Source organism: Candoia aspera, chromosome 4, assembly GCF_035149785.1.
Source record: "Candoia aspera isolate rCanAsp1 chromosome 4, rCanAsp1.hap2, whole genome shotgun sequence".
Taxonomy (NCBI): domain Eukaryota; kingdom Metazoa; phylum Chordata; class Lepidosauria; order Squamata; family Boidae; genus Candoia; species Candoia aspera.
This window is the reverse complement of record NC_086156.1, coordinates 100,341,030-100,358,304: the sequence shown is the minus strand read 5'-3', so window position 1 is coordinate 100,358,304 and position 17,275 is coordinate 100,341,030. Positions and strand designations below refer to the sequence as shown.

General features: G+C 42.9%; 2 protein-coding genes across 2 annotated transcripts in view; both read right to left on the bottom strand.

The window, feature by feature from the left end:
* Positions 1-17,275, bottom strand: part of TFPT (TCF3 fusion partner) — a 160,443-nt gene that overhangs the window by 15,536 nt on the left and 127,632 nt on the right. The window lies entirely within an intron of this gene.
* On the bottom strand, positions 1,884-16,673 carry SHISA7 (shisa family member 7). Its single transcript, XM_063301274.1, has 5 exons — positions 16,123-16,673; positions 13,976-14,130; positions 11,935-12,000; positions 4,012-4,164; positions 1,884-2,503 (listed from the first exon to the last, which is right to left on the bottom strand). Exons 1-5 carry the CDS (start codon positions 16,671-16,673, stop codon positions 1,884-1,886), a joined length of 1,545 nt encoding a protein of 514 aa, XP_063157344.1.

The window sequence follows — 17,275 nt, the reverse complement described above, 5'->3', positions numbered from 1 at the left end:
TCACAGAGGATGGAGGGTTAGAGAGAAAGCAGGTGGGGTTAGAATGGAGGAAGTTTATTTGTAATAATCGCATTTGAAATATCAGAGTTTTTAAAAACTGCACTCACAGAATCAATATGGACGGATATGCCCTGTAATGGGAAGGTAAATAAAAAGCACTAGAAAAATTGATGGAATGCGAGCAATATATAAAGATATGTACAGCTGAATGGGGTGGACTTGATTGCGCCCTAGGTCCTTATCATCAAAGTTATGGACACATTATAACGTAAGGATAGAATGTGAGTGGCAAAGGGCTGTGTATTATATGATACTCCAGTTCCTCCACCTTCAGCATTGAGCAAACCTGTTACTGGAAACAACAAGATAAGATGGTTACCATTCCCATCTTGAAGCACATGTGGAAGGAAGGGGAAGAGGTGTGTGTGGGGGGTCTCATCTATTCACTTTACCACTGTATGAGCAAAGTGATGGTTAAGTCATCAGAAGATAATCATCTTTGTCTGTGCACCACTAAGGACAGATGTCTCCAACACAGGTGCTGATCTGAACCAGGTCCAAGTTGTTAACCAGCCCCAAAAGATGAAGCCCCATAGAGATGGCTTCATGCAAAGTGGATGAGCTCAAACAGTCAGTGATGTCAACAGTGATGAGTGAGGTGTACAGTGATGAAATCACCAGAAGTCAACATCATTGCCAAGTCTGGCTACTTTGAAATCTGTAGCTATTGGCTGAGTCCATTGTGCTGAAATCATCAAAATGTGACAGGCACAGGAACCTTGATAGCATTCTTAGTTATCAAGATTGGCAGTACTATCGTGAAATGTTGACATGGCCTCTTCCAACATCAACATGACTGATTTTGCCCATCACCATACAATACCTACATAACTGACTTTATCAGTCCATGTGATGCCCTACAGTGTTCTATCACTATCAGTATACTGACAAACCTTTCTCTCCATTGACAACATCTACCACTGACAAGTCAGTGTTGATGTCAGCAAAAGTCCACAGTGTTGATACCATCAAAGACTGATGGTGAGGGCATCAAAGGTCAACAAGACCCACAGCGCTTATATGAACTGCAGCTGACAGAATCCACAGTGTTGACACCATTGATGGTGTCGATGGTGTCAGTTGGTCAATGGAGCATCCATAAAGATTGGCAATGCTCACAGCGCTTAGAGTTATAAGAGGCAAAATGTGCCAACCTCATAATAAATCCACAAGTGATGTCTTCAGTCTTCAAAAGTCTGAGACAAGGCCCAGAGCAATGATGCCATCAAATGTTGATGGACAAAACTAGTATTGTTATTACAGGTTGATGGGGCCTGGTAACTGATCTTATGCAAAGCTATCACCAAGGCTTTGGAAGGATCCATAGGCCTGATCACTGAAAATCAATTCAGCCTTGATGTCACCAAATCTGGACAGTAATAATGTCAACAGACATAGGAAGAGATAGTAGCAGCATTAATTGTATGAACCCAACTAATTTTGACACCTTCAGAAATTGACTAATACTGCACAATTGATGCCCTCAAAGAAACCAAGCAGGTCTTGATATAATCACATCTTGTTATAAGCCATAATGCTGATATCATTAAATATCAGCAGCCAATATCATCATCAAAGATTGTCAGGACCTGGCAGGTCAAATGGACATAATCAAAAGTCAGTGAAGACTGTGATAGTACCATTTGCAAAGACCAGGCTAGGACTTGACATCAACCAAGATGGAGGCCATAGGACTAAAAGTAGGGGGGAAAGCCCCAAGAAAAGATAGTGAGCACCAAATAAAGGGTGGGGTGGATCAGAAAAGGGGAGAGAAATATGGCCTTGGAAAGTCCAATCAACCTGAGTAGGGGAATAGGGACAACTCACACCGTGACCTCATTCTTGCTACCAGTAGGGAGGTGTTGGGTTGGGTGGTGCCCCGGGATGAACTGGACTTGATCAATGGTGCTTTGCCTTTTGGATGCAAAGCCTTGGCGCCGGGTGGCGGCAGCCTGGTTACTACTGGCCTCCCAAGGAGCAGTTGCCTTGGGGGAATTGTTGGAGGTGGGGTGAGAGTTTTTCATCATCATGTGATGGTGGTCAAGCATGGGGGTGCTGCTGGCACAGACATTGGTCTGAGAAACAGCCTTCTGATGGCCCAGGTGCATCTCCTGGAAGGGACCCGTGTGTTGATGGAGACGCTCTGGAGAAAGCAAGTGCTCCTGAGAATGCAAGTTTTCCCGGGAGACAAGGTGCTCATGAGATATGACGCGCTCTCTTGGAATGGTGTAGTCGTAATGTGATGGACGATAGCTTCCCCCTCCACTTCCACCATCTGAAAGGATGTGTTCTTGTGACATGACACGCCGTGGATTGTGCGATTTCTCAGGGTAGCCGTCCCTATCGTAGTTCAACTTCATGGCATGTAAGGGCAGCGTCCCTCGAGTCAGCTCAGCAAGGTGCCTCCGCTTGGCATAGAATTCATCCAAGTCCTTCTCAGCTGCTGAGAAACAGGGAGAAAAAGTGAGATGTTAGTGGATGATAGGGAGATGGACAGTTGAGATTAAAAAACAAGAGAAAGGAACATTAGGGAAATAGATGGATGGAGCCCAGTGGCTCTGCACTAAATGTTTAGTGCAGAACTGCCATGTCCCCCTGGCATACGTTTTAAGGAGCATGAATGCAACACCACATCCAATCAGTGACATTCTTTCAGTGTTTCTATTCTTTCTCAGACTGCAGTAGAGTTGCCTTCTTTCAGAAGGAACAATCCCAGAGGTATAGATCCTTTTAGAGAGCAGGAGAGTGCAATGTCTTCTGGGCTGAAGGCCACATGTGGCGTTTGAATGCTGTGCCAGAAGCTGCAACGCAGAAAGCAATGGCTAGATCAAACCTGGATTTGATTTCATCTCATAATAAAACAAAATTAAAATGGAATAATTTAATAATTTCTACTTTCTATCACATTAATTACAATTTGATAAGTTGCTGGAGATCTCTGGGGGTGCATCTAAGATTTTCCGGGGCTGCTTGTAGTTCTGGAGCCTTACCCTGTACTCCAGTGCTTTAGAACTGTTCTTCCATCTTACAGCTTAGGTCTAAAACAGATCATACTTGATGGCCACATTAAATGTGATTGAGAGGCTGAATGCATTTATCTACTGGGTTGTTCCATTCATGGATAAAGATTAGCAATCTAATACTAATCTAGTGAGGCTGAAATCTCTGTAGGACTTCCTTCATGCCCATTTCTCCAACCTACTCATTCACATACATGTGAGTTAACCGGTGTGAGTTAGCTGGTGGCAGTGAACTTCTCTCTTTGGAAACATCCCATAATGCCCTGGAGCACCAAATGTAGGGTTTTACAGGGCACTGTAGAAAGTTAAAACGGTGGCCAGAATGTCTAAATTCAGAGGTCAACATCTTCTCAAATACAACCGTCACTCAAAAGTGACAGAAGCAAAACTATTTTCCTTTCCCACTTCATCTTCCTGAATTCCATCACTAGCACAGGGAGAATGAGGAGAAAATTGTTTGAAATAATGGATCACAGAGAAATATACTAGGTGTGTGTGTGTGTGTTCTCATCTATAGTTCTTTTGTTGTGAAAAAGAGACACCCACATCCACCCTACACACACACCCTTTGATTTATATCTGAATGGGGCGATTTATGATATGTATACTGGTCAGAATGCCCACTGGCATGATCAATTATGTTTCTCTTCTACGCAAAGGGCCCAGAAAAATCACAAGACTATCTCGAGAGAACCTCAGTGTGGCAATTTAAGCCGCACGTGCTGAAGTTCTAAGACTGTGGGGAGACAGGACCTTAAGACATAGAAGTCAAAGATTCTGAGATTTTGAAATAAGTACATAGGTGAGAGGAAATATGCTATATCACTCATTAAGAGCTACTAATCCCAAGGAATAGTCTTGCAAGACAGTTTGTCGCCCTCTTTTTTTTCCAAAAAAAGTCTCAGTTCCTTTTCTAAATAATTCAACTTACCCAAGCGTTTGAGTGAGGAGTAACGGTTGAGTTCTGACTTGATGGCTGACTCGTAGGATGGAGGCAGATGGGAGAGGTTGTGAAATGAACGAGAGCAGCTGAGTGTATTGTACTTTGTTGAGGAATGGCTTGGGGTATCATTCATGTGCCAGTCTTTTAAGGGGGCAGAGAAATTAGAGAAAATCCGTTAGTCTATGTAGACTTGATTGACTGCATTTTATTTGGTTGCTTTCGCACTAGCCATTTACTCTGGAATGGAAATCATTTGTTCACTCTGCTCTGACACAGGATCCAGATGGCAGTTTGACATTCTGTTCCATTCCCATGATTTCCATGTTGTCCTCCAATGATATCTCAGTGCGGTATGCAAATCACCTACAACCCACTTCCAATTTGTGATAGCATGCATCAACCGTAGACAATTCAAACATGCAATTTGATTCAAAGACGAGTGTTGATTTGATCGGGCAATTAAACCAGCAAATTGCTCCAGTTCAAATGTTCAATTTAATAAAGGTGATCACACAACAGCATAAATCCTTCAATTTCTTTGAATTGATTCAAAAAAATCAATTCAACTTGGCCCAATGAACTAATTTGGCCCAATGAGCTGATTTGGCAGCTTGATTCAAAGGAGATTCAAATGCTTTTCAAGGGGAGCTTTGAATCAAAACTTGATATAACTCTTGCCACCAGGGAAATTAGCACCGGGTAGAGGGAGCCAGGGCCTCTTCAACCCCAGCCGAGAAACTTTCTTCTCAAATCAGCTGTTTCCTTACCCGATTCAACATTACACACCGGCTTTTAATTACTTATTTTCTATTCCCCACTGGCAGGTTCTGTAGTAACTCATTTACTTTTTTCAACATGAGAAATGGCTTGTCCCCTTTCATTATTTATTGGTCATCATTTATGATTGCAACTCTGTGATTCATTACAAATGTCTCAGCAGCAATATTAAAAAAATACTTTTGCACTCAACGTATTTCTGCTAGGGTGAGCAATCCTGCATTGGTCCTTTTGAACCACCTCTTTTGTCTGTGTCCCCCTCAATGTGTTCTAGGGAACTGCCTTAACAGCCTCATAGGCAGGTGAAGATGGTGTACCTTCCAAAAAATGAACAAATCTACCCTTTCCTATGAGAGGAGGGCTCCATTCATACCTACCTATGAGCTACTTGTCTGTAGTGGGCAGAACTGAGAACAAGGTGAAGGGTAGATGAGTAAAACATTTTACTCATCTACCCTTCACCTTGTTCTCAATTCTGCCCACTACAGACAAGCAGCTCATAAGTAGGTATGAAGTAGAGAAGGGGGGATTTGTTCATTTATTGGAAGGGGACACTATCTTCAGCTCTTAGATTCAAAAGACATTATTGTATGACGTTATTCATACAATTAGCAGTTGGGCTAGTTGATTAGTAAATAAATAATTGTAGAGTGCCTGCAGTTAGATGCCTTTTTGTCCAATGTGGTTCATGCTTGGATGGGAAACAATGCAAAAATTACAGAGCAGTGGCTAGACTGGAAGTCAGAAAAAACTCTTCTGCAATGTTGCCAAGAAAAGCACATGGAAATGACCATTAAATTACCAATCGTTGGACTCAACTGGAGGAAATCTGTATCTCATTTGTGGCCCAGTTCAGACCATGACTGCATGGATGAAACCCCTGATATCACAAGTACACTGGTCTTTCTTGCTTGGCAGGTGGATTTTGGCAGCACTATTGACAGCAGCGAGGATTTCTTTGGAGAAGGAACACAGCGAGAAAGCAACAGAGCTCATTTAAAAGCCTGTAGCACCCTTTGTTCTGAAATGCCTTTGAATCCGAGCTCAGCATTACTGAAATTATCTTTCAGTATGTAATGTGTCCCCACCTTGCTCAAAGGCTCTTAATTTTTTGTTCATTTGATTTTACTTTTATGTTATCATCGCTGTGTTTGAAAAAGAAATTACCAGCTTGCTATCAGAAAACAGGGAAAATGACTCATAAGGGCTTTGATCCCATCTACCCCACTGAACACAGCCAGCCCTCTGAATAAGCATGCAGAGGATGGGCTGATTGGTGGAAAACCGCTGCAGATTTGTGTATCTGAACTGCAGGTACAATGTTCGTGATCTTGTTAGGGTTTGTCTGAAACCCGTTTATTTCGCCCTCAGGGAGAAATCTTCCAAAGGTCCCCAATTTAAAACAAATGAAATGAACAAAAGCCACTTATTAAACAGCAGCAGCTTACAGGAAGGACACACAAATAATACAGCGCTGATTCAAACAGACTCTGATAGAAAGTCAAGACAAAAAGGAGACACACCAAGTTTCTTTCATGGGGCTAATGCATATCAAAGGAGCTGAGCTTAAAATGCATGGGAAGTGTCTGTCTGTCTATGTTTCAAATACTTCACTCAGTGCTAAAAAAATAAGACAGTGACAGTAACATAGGGGAATGTTAGTCAAAACATTCTAGGAATGCTGGCTGGGAATTTGGAAAGTTGATGTTGAACAAATTTGGAGAGCACCAGGCTGGAGAAGGCTGGTATAGGCCTGCCAGAATCATGGCCAATTAGTCTTCGTTTAAAAAAAAAAAATTAAGGGTTGGCCCACCGGACCTTGTTTTAGAAAACCTAACCAAAATAGGTTCTAGTTTACTGCTTTGCCAAAAACTCCACCCTGCAAAAGCAGCCCAAGGCATTGGCAGTGTCCACCCCTGGCCTCACCCAGAGCTGCCATTGCCTCATTACTCTCAGCTACAAAAGATAGGACGTCTAGGAATAGGGCTGAGCCTAATAAACCAATGGTGGGCCATCTCAGTGTGAGGCAGCTCTCAATCCTACCAGCTGTGCAAGGCTGAGCTCCGTACGGCATAGAGGCCAGGCAGCAAGTCTGCTAAAGTTTTCTCGCCTTGCTTGGCAAGTACAAACCGATGCCACAAAGCAAGCCTGCTTGAGAAGGGGAAACCTCCAGCCTTGGCATTTGGCTAATGGAGGTACAGATTCGTTTTCCCTTCTGCCAAAGCATCCAGGTTGCCAGGATCAATGATCTTAAGATAAACCTGGAATTGATTTCTGTCCCTGAGCTCCAACCCAGCTGGCATGAGGGAAGGGTCATTCCACCAAGCCAACCTCGCTGTTTGTTCCTGCCAGCTCATCTGTCCTCTGAGGCCCTCTTTCATTTCGGTTTTCTTACTTCCGTCCGCCTTCGCCTCCTTACTAAAGACTGCAATCTTAGCTCATTTTCCACACCAGAATAGGGGGAGGTTTGGGCCTCCAGAAGTGGCTAAACTAAAGCTCACAGCAGCCTCAGTCAGAATCATTAGTGGTGAAGAATGGTGCTAGGAGCCACAGTTCAGCAAGATGCGGAAGGCCACAAATCATCTACTTCCAGGAAATAATTCTATGCCCTGATAGCAGGATGCTTCAGCGCGGTTAGAGCATCTTAAAATGGAAACAAGTTAAGACATGAACTGGCCTTATTCCTGAGAAAGTTAGGTGGCATTCTAGGTTTCTGCTCTATTCTCATACCTACTTACCTTGGAATACAGGTAGTCCTTGCTTAACGACCGTAACTGAGGCCGGAATTTCAATTGCTAAGCAAAGCAGTCATTAAGCAAATCCAATCCGATTTTACAACCTTTTTTGCAGTGGTCGTTAAGCAAATCACCACATTAAGCAAACCAGGTGGTTGTTAAGCGAATCATGCAGTTGCCCATTGATTTTTATTTATTGATTTATCAAATTTTATCACCGCCCATCTCCCACCAAAAGGGGGATTCTGGGCAGTTCTGCTTGCCAGAAGCTGACTGGGAAGGTCAAAAATGATGGTTACGTGACAACATGATGCTGCGACAGTAATAAATGAGAGCCTGTTGCCAAGCACCCAAATCATGATGACATGACGGGGGGAGACGCTGCGACAGCCATTATGTGTGAGGACAGGTAGTAAGTTGGGGTTTTTTAAGACCATCATAAGATCCATCCATTGAACCATCACTAAATAAATGGTTGTTAAGCAAGGACTACCTGTACATCCCATACAACTCTGAGGCTTACTCCTGAGGAAACATATATAGGATTGCGCTGTCCTATCATTCCAGGGGAGGGAGGTCCAAAAATCAAAGTGATGGCAACAACCATGCAATCAAAGCCCCAGCCTTTTTAACGTGTGTAAAATTGTTGTGGTTTCACCTTCACTTTTTGGATACACACATACAGATGTACTGTACCTTACCCATGGACACTCCCGTACCATTTATTTCGCATTTACTCTGTTTCTGCATATCACTCCAGAAGCCAGCTAGAAGAGGACCTGTTGCCCTCCAGGAAAGGCAAATTGCATGTTACCACACAGACTTGTTTGTATCCCATGCTCGGAATTCATCACACCTTTTTCCACTAAAAAGCAGGCACAGGAGAGGAGGCCTTGATATGGACCAGGACTATGGGGGCAGGAAGAGGATTTAACCTTTCCTGAAGCCCATTTCACCTCCTACTGAGAATCCTTTCCTCACAGCTTTGCTATTTGCAGAAAATAGTAGTTCAGCGTTCCAATAGGAGCTGAGGGGCGGGAGATCAATTGTAATATTTCTATGCCATTGTGATATTGACAAAGGCATTCTGCAGCTTTGGACCCACAGGGCAGCGCCTGCTCAATTGCAATGCTTGTTCTGCACTCCTCCATCATAGACCAGCTCCCAGTTCTGCAAAAGCAGAATGTTAGAGCTGTTGTGCCACTTCCTCCATGTACAGGTAGTCCTCACTTAACAACCATTCATTTAGTGATGGTTCAGACTTACGACGATGCTAAAAAAACCAACTTACAACTGGTCCTCACACAACCATTGCAGCATCCCTGCAGTCATGTGATCACAATTTGGGAGCTTGGCAACCAGTCCCGTGGTCACGTGATCGCCATTTTCAACCTTCCCAGCCGGCTTCTGGCAAGCAAAATCAATGGGGAACCACGTGATTCGCTTAATGACCACGTGGTTTGCTTGATGCCTGCAGTGATTTGCTTAACGACAGCCACAAAAAAGGTCATAAAATCAGGTTGGAATCACTTAATGACTGCTTTGCTTAGCAACCAAAATTCTGGTCCCAGTTGTGGCCATTAATCAAGGACTACTTGTAGTGATAATCAGTCAGTAGGCAGGAAGTGAGCTGGGTGATCCCGGTTCCCACTCCACCCCTCCCTTCCTTTTGTGCCACCATCTACCTGGTATGCCGGGTGGACATACCCTCCAATGACGCAAGACTGGCCTCCCCATTCTTTAGCACAGGATGGGCAGCTTGTGGATAGCCCAGGATCACCCTTAACATTTTTGGCAGTGATGCAAATGGATAGGGATGTTTTCCCCGGGGGGGCGGGTGGGTGAGGGTTCTTTGTATTTTAAACCATATTAAATTACACTACAGTGTTGTTTCATGAAGTTTCCTTTCTTAAAACATGGCTTAGTTTAGATATGGCAGTAGCAGCAGAGGCTGAGCCAGCTTGGCCCTTCTGGATGTCCACATTTGGACAAGATCAGGGATGCAAGATATGTACGCCTCTCTTAGGTACATATCAGAATGGGTGTCAGTGAAGATATACTGCCTCCAAGGAATTTGCATACTACTTGGCTCTTTTTTCCTGCCTCCTAATGTGTGCTATCTTACCTCATTTTACAATGTAGCCATGTGTGGGTGTCTATGTGTGAGTGTATAATCGGGTGTGTGTCTGTCTGAATGGGAATTTGTCAGGGTGAGGGAAGGAAGAAACACACACACACCCTTAATTTTCTTTTTCTTCCTTCTCTAGCTGTAGAGGCATTCAGTGAATACTGGGCATTTTGGGGAATATCGTTATTAAAATGGTCAGCATTTTCTTCCATTTTTGTGGTGGCTGCTGTTAATGAGCATTTATTTAACTTTCTAGTAAAATAATTTAGAGCAAAAGGAAGTGAACGGGTTAAAGAAGCACAACCACACATCTTTAAACCCAAGAGCTTGTTAGTTATAGTCTTGAGGTGACTTGATTTCTTTATTGAATAGTTTTTAAATAATTTAAATTATGTATAATTTATATTGTTATAATTATTAAATGATTTAAATGATTTTAAAAAATTATTCAGTAATAAAAATGCTGCTCATGATTCTGCGGCATTTCACAAGCTGACTTTTATTGCAGCTATTCTATACTTAAAGATAAATTTGTGCTAACATTAATCCACACAGCTGGATCATACTGTGCCTTTAGAAGAAAAGGGAACCTTTTCAGTGTGACAGAAGAATGAAATGCATGGCTTTATTCAAGGATAAATTAGGTGGGTAGAGAGTAAGTTCTGTACATAAAAAAAAATTAGTAACGTGGAAAATGCCAGTTTCTGCTTAGAACACAAGATAAGTCCTACAATTATGGGACAGCAGATATTTGTTGGAAATGTTTACAGGGTGAAGGAACTTTTTATCGTCTATGGTGGACTTGTGGAAAAGCCAAGAAATTCTGGAATCAAATATCTATTATTATTCGAAAGATTCTTAAAGTGGACTTACAACTGAAGCTGGAGCTGTTTCTCTTGGGTCAACAGTTTGAGAAGCAGCATGGGACTCTGTTTTTACATATGATAACAGCAGCAAGACTCTTATATGCTCAAAGATGGAATGACTTACAAATCCCTTCAGTGGAGGACTGGATGATTAAATTAACGGAGCTGGTGGAAATGGCTAAACTGTCAGCACTGATAAGAGAAAATACCATAACTGGATTTGTTTCTGCTTGGAAGCCACTTTTGGACTATTCGCTTATAACAGAAAAAAATGAACTTTTGATTTTGGGTTTTGATGATTAAATGGTTTGATTTTAGAAAAATAATGTTTTTAACAGTTTAATTAAGAGTAAGATATCAACTTTTTATATGCTTTTATATGCTTCCGACCTTCTGAGGTAGAAGGTCGGAAGTCATCTGTCTTTTATACCTATCTATTTTTGCACTGTTTTAGTTTTATTTCCTTCTTTTTAGATCTGTATTCTATCTGTTCTATATTCTGTATTTTGTATTTTAATTATATTTTGAAAATATTACTAAAGCTTTAATTTAAAAAGATAAGGTCCTACAATTACAATATAATAATATAGCACCAGCCATATATATCCATGCACCTCATTTTCCTTTTCTATGCAATTAACTATATGTGTTGCTCAAGGATGCTTTTGCAGTGAGCAATGCCTAGCTGATCTCGGCTGACCTCAAAAAAGCTAAAGAGGGTCGGACTGAATTAAGAGGTGCGGACTGCAACTCCCAGAACTGGAGAATCAACTCCCATGCTGCCTGGGGATTTCTGGGAGTTGAAGTCCATACCTCTTAAAGTTGCTAAGGTTAAGAAACACTGCCTTAAGGTAACATATTGTTGGATAGCCATATCCACTGATAACTCCGATAGAAGAGAATGTCTGTAGCTCAGGGTTGAACTATGGAGTCCTTGGTGCTCTCTGAGGTTGGTTGTTTGCTTGCAGACATTTAATTACCTGACTAGGTAACATCATCAGTGCTGATGATATTACCTACTTGGGTAATGAAACATCTGCAAGCAAACAACCAACCTCAGAGAGCACCAAGGACTCCACTGATAACTTCCTATTCTTCAAATAAATTGCAGAAAACTGAGGACTCCTAAATACACTGTTGGGGAATGGTGGTGGTGGTGCTTTGTAAAAGACTGTGTATGTTGGATGTCACTTTAGGGATTTTTTCAGATGAAAAGTAGCACAGGCATATATATATATATATATCTCCACATTTACATACAAATACAGCTGTAGGTGTAAATGAATGATAAATGTATGGAAAGGTATATAACGAACCAGAGATTTGATGGGACTCTCCCAACACTTTTTACATTTTCTGTTTGCATCAGTTGCTAGCTAAGGATCAGACACCACCTGACACTTACCCAGAGTGGCCGTGTGGTGCTTAGGGCTGTTGACGTTCAAATGGATGTAATTGTGATGCATGTTATCTGCAAGGCAAAAGACAAGAGAAGCATGTGTGGAGCCGGGATGCGTGTTTCCGCAGGCAGCCACTAGAGGTCACCCCAATCAGATTTTTCCGAGTGCCTAGAACACCTCTGCTAAGGGAAATGATCTTATGAGGCCTCCTTTGAAACTTGTTTTCCTAGATTGCACATGCTGTAGGAATTTGATCTGCAGAAATCACCGATGAATTCTTTTCACAACAGAAAACTAAACACTATTGTTTACAGAGCGAGCAGGTATGCAGCTGGGGGGGGGAGAGGAAATGGGCAACTCCCTATGATTCACAGGTGTCATATGGTGCTGTCATTCTCTCTTCCTGTGATTTTTCAAATAGGTTAGACAGAGAAAAGACAAGACACAGAAAACAAGGAACACCATCATGATGCATTTCAGCATCTGGATACCAGACTTTACATTCACCCACACCCATCTCCTGCAAAGCTTGGGTTCTCCTGTGCATGCTGATGACTTCCATCATGTCTGTTGCTCTGCTGTGGCTACAGTCTTGTCTGCATTCACCACCTGGGTTTGCCATTAGAGTGCCCATGGTCAAGAATCCCTGGGTGGACTCTTAACATCTCTGGGGAGGAAGAGCAATGTTCTTGAACAGAACTCACTTTACCTGGAAATGGAGCAGTTTTGTGTCTGAATGCAGTTCTCTCCCCCTCCTCACTACCCTAATATTAATGGTTGAGCCAGCACAAAGACAGCCAGACAGCTAGAATTGGTTGTCATGGCAAACAGGCTGTTTCCCCGTGAGTTTTTGCAGCTTAGTTCCTGCTGCTGATACATATATAATTTAAAAGCTGCAAAATTCCAACTTGCAGAAGTTAGCATGAGATACTCCTAGGGCGAAACTGCGGTGTTGTGGGGGGGAAGGGCCTGGCAATACGATGGAGACAAAACATGGGGCAGCAGAATGCTGGTGGTTGGCAAAAAGTTGTCTCAGTAGTTCTAGGAAAATGGGTATTGGATCTCAAGTGTGTTGAATTGCATTGTGTGTAGATATATTGTAGTTTCTGTTCTTAGTAACATTTATATAACACTTCTTTTTCAAAGAGGCTTAGAGCTCAAAGGTGTGTTCTGCCATTTGGATCTTAACAACCAATATTTGTTCTCACCAAAGTTTAGACTCCAACCCATGGAAGTGCCAGATCTACAAACAATGAGGAGTGAAACTTTTACCTTTCTTGCCTTCTCTGAGTATCCCACATGATATGTCTGATTCAACAGCCCTGTCTCCATGGCTGTTGAATCAGACACAGTGAACCAACAGCCAGGAGAGCACCTCTTGAAAACCTGTGTCTTCTGTCTTGATTTCATGGCTGTTCCCATGATTTGCAAGATGGTGTTGGTTCAAACATCATAACATACTCATGGTCCAGTTTGTACAAACCATGGCTTGGCATTATAGCCAAATGATCTTTCTGACCATTGGCCAGTTCCAGAGCTCCTGCTCAGTTTAGAAACCAAGCTATATCACTCACACTATTCCTCATGCAAATACTTTTTATCAGACCTTTTGCAGCATAAACAAGAATTTGGAAATGATTTCCAAGTAAAAAAAGGCCAAGATGTTCACCCTACTATTCCTGGGCCCGAGCCCCCTTACTGCATCTTCCATTGCACTCTTAGATCATACCACTGGAATTTGATAGTATGATTTGAGTTATTTTGCCATTTTTTTTGCAAATAGAAGCAGCAGAATGTTTGTTATACCACTAATTTGCCCCTTAAAACTCAATAAGCCTCCTTACCCAATATTTAAAATGGCCGTCACGCACCAGTGACAGCACCAAATCACTGATCCTCTGATGCCAAAAAAGTAAAGGATAGTTCAAATGTGCCCCACCTGTGAAATTACCTTTGGACAAGGTAAGCACCTGATAAAGGCATAGTTACACTGGCTAGTTTGAAAGTTACCCTCTTACCCAGCAGCCCCATTTCTCTGTCTCTTACCGTGACTACTCTTGGGAGGTTTCACGGCATTGTACAGATTCTTTGGAGGACGAGCTGAGCCGTTGTCTTGGAAGTTTGAGTTCATCACAAGGCTGTTGTTGCGCTCAGAGCATGAGGTGGTGCCTGCTTGATGCCTGAGAATGTCAACCAAAGCTCTGGCCAGAAAAAGAAACCAAATGTTCATGGAAGGGAAATCAAAACACAAATACAAAATGTACACATGGGTTCAGTTGAGGAACCTAGAACATGCATTTAACCATCTGCATGTTTATGGGAAATGGTTTGACCAAAGCTTTCCAAACAGGTGCTTTTCATACTCCCAGTCTGAATGGGATGCAGTGAACAATCATATAATTTAATATATCTAGGGAGCACCAAGTTATGGAAAGATAGCGTAGCAAGATGGTGTTGTGTCAAAAATGCATGTTCAAGGCAGTTTTAAATGAAAACAAGGTCAAGGGCTAAGCCTTTTTGTGTCTAACACTGTGTCCAGTTCTAAGCATCACATGAAGAAGGAGACAGACACACTGGAATAGCTTCAAAGAATGGCAATGCTTTTGGTCAGGGATATAGAAGGCAGGTTCTGTAAGGGAGTATATTTGGCCTGGAGGCCAAAGGATGAGGAAGACAGGTCAACAAACATCAAAATGTGACAAATCGTCCCATAGAAGAAGACAAAAATGTGTTCTCTGTCCTCCCAAAGAAGGTAGATTCTGAATTATAAAGAAACAAATTATCCAGTCCCATTGTAGCATAGACCAGTTTGTCTATTATTCTCATCATCTCAGAACCTATAATTATCAAACTTGTCTTCTAGAGAACACTTTCATGACACCTTATGTACTAACATTTTTGCCATAGAACTTTGGACATCCTGCAGAGGATTCTGGGGAATTTTCTAGCAAACCCATTCAGTTTAGAAGAAAACCTTGGTGTTGATGGTTATAGGTGGCTTTAAGAGAAACTTAAGGAAATCAGTATGTTTGTGGGGGGGGCAGTGTGGAATTAGTGCCTTACACTCATCTTTTCAATCCCAGATGACCAGGATGATTCTATTAAGTAAAGGTAAAGGTTTCCCTTGACGTAAAGTCCAGTCGTGTCCGACTCTAGGGGGCGGTGCTCATCTCCGTTTCTAAGCCTTGGAGCCGGCTATGTCCGTAAGGACCCGTCCCTGGTCATGTGGCCAGCATGACAACACGGAACGCCGTTACCTTCCCACCAAAGCGGTACCTATTGATCTACTCACATTTGCATGTTTTCGAACTGCTAGGTGAGCAGGAGCTGGGACTAGCAACGGGAGCTCACCCCGCCGCGCGGTTTCAAACTGCCGACCTTCCGATCGGCAGCTTATTTTTCTCCATCCGTAGTGTAGCTATAAACATTCATACAGCCTACTTAGGTTGAATGTTAGTTACTACATTTGCTGGAACCCAGCTTGGCTTGTTCATTCCAATCTCTCACACCAGCAGCTGCATTTGCACAACTTTTGTTCAGCCAATTTAACTTTGTTTGAGATTTGTTTTTGTCTTCATGGTTCAACATGTTATACAAACCTAGCCAGTTTGGTTAGGTTATGGTTCAATGTATTATGGCAACCCAGAAATGGGTTAATTCAGTAATCAGTTTAAGCATGTTCTGGGAATCCAGCCAGTCTGACTCTAGGATGATTCCACGTTTGGTCTTCATCTACCTGATGTAGGATTACCTACCTCTTATCTGATTTCTCTTATCTGACTGTTGCCTGGGCTTCGGCTCTTCCACCTCTTCCTCAAGATTATTTTCACAGCCCATTACAAACACCTTGGTTGGTGGAAGAGACCACAACTCTGAGACATATTTTGAAGGCCAATTGTCTCAAGTCCAAATGACTGAATAGTATGTGATGAAAGAGATAGCTCTCTTAGATCTTGAAAAGCTAGTGCTAATGAAAGTAGAAAATATTGGTCTCCCTAGATTAGGCAAGCAGGCTGCCCTGGAATAGACTGGTTTTCTTCCATTTGCACCTAGATTTAGCAGCAAGTTAAAATACATCCCATTGAACTCTAATCTGGAGACATTCTAGATCTGGAAGCAACTCAAGGGTAGAATCCAACCCCATCAATGGGTCAGAATACTTCTGGGTCCCACTCTGCAGCCTGCATCTTTACCTGGGCACATTGAGTTCTCTCCCGTGGGGTCTCCTGGAGGCTTTGCTGAAGAAGAATTTGATCCCGACTCCCACAGCTAAGGTGAAGCTGATGACGCCACAGATGACGTACACAGTGCTGTTGCTTGGCTGCTTGCTCCCATTAGGCATATCAGGCCCATTAGTGGCTGTGCCAGCAATGGTGGTAGCAAACCATTGTGGGCTGTCGCGGCACTTCCCTTGCTCCAGCCTCCTGGATCGATCATCACAGCAGAACCGGTACTGGCAGGTGCCGCAGCAGAACCGGTAACCCCCCGTGGTACAGTTGAAGGCAGCATCATATTGCCCCATGACATCGTAGTAGCCTTGGCATGTTTCAGAGGGCCGGGCTCTGCTGCTTGTGCTAGTGGTTGCGTTAGAGTTGGGTGACGTCAAGCGCTTCAGGTGGGCCAAGAGGTTGGGCAGTCCCCAACTCTGGTTTGTATAATGTGGTGCCTGAACTACAGCTAAGGCTGTGTGCCCAGCCAAGGCTTCAAGGGACGCATAAAGCATGACCGTCAGCAACTGATGCATGATGGGCGGAAAATATGGAGCTGAGGAGCTCAAGCCACACTGGCCAATGTTGTGGGGCTTTTAGAAAGCGTATAAAAGAGATCAAGGAAGCAAACCCTATAAAGAAAAACAAAAGAGTGTTAAGAAAAGCCCTGCAGGGTAAGCGCAAAATGCCCCCCACATTTGATACTAACAGTACATGTTAGTCTTCCCCCACCTGGTGCCTTCCAGAAATCTTGGGTCTCAACATCCCCAAAGGCCATGTCAGAGTGCATCAGGTTGGAGAAAGCTACCACAGAGTCATCAGGACCAGCTGCTGTCCCTCATGAAGTTTTCCAGTCTAACATCTTTCTTAAAATTTATGGTAGCTTCCCTCAACCTGGGATCACCCAGGATGAGAGCTTTGGTCTAACAGATCTGAATGGCATCAGACTGGAACAGCTGATCTTGGCTCACAGCCAGGATAGCAACTCTCAGCAGCAAATTCCATAACTGAGTGATATTTCATGCTTTACAGTTTTGCATGAAATGGTTTACTTGCTTCTGGCTTAGCATGATGTATTAATCCAGTTGCTATGGCTTATAGTATATGTGAATCAAGCCACTAGGGCTTATTCAGCAAA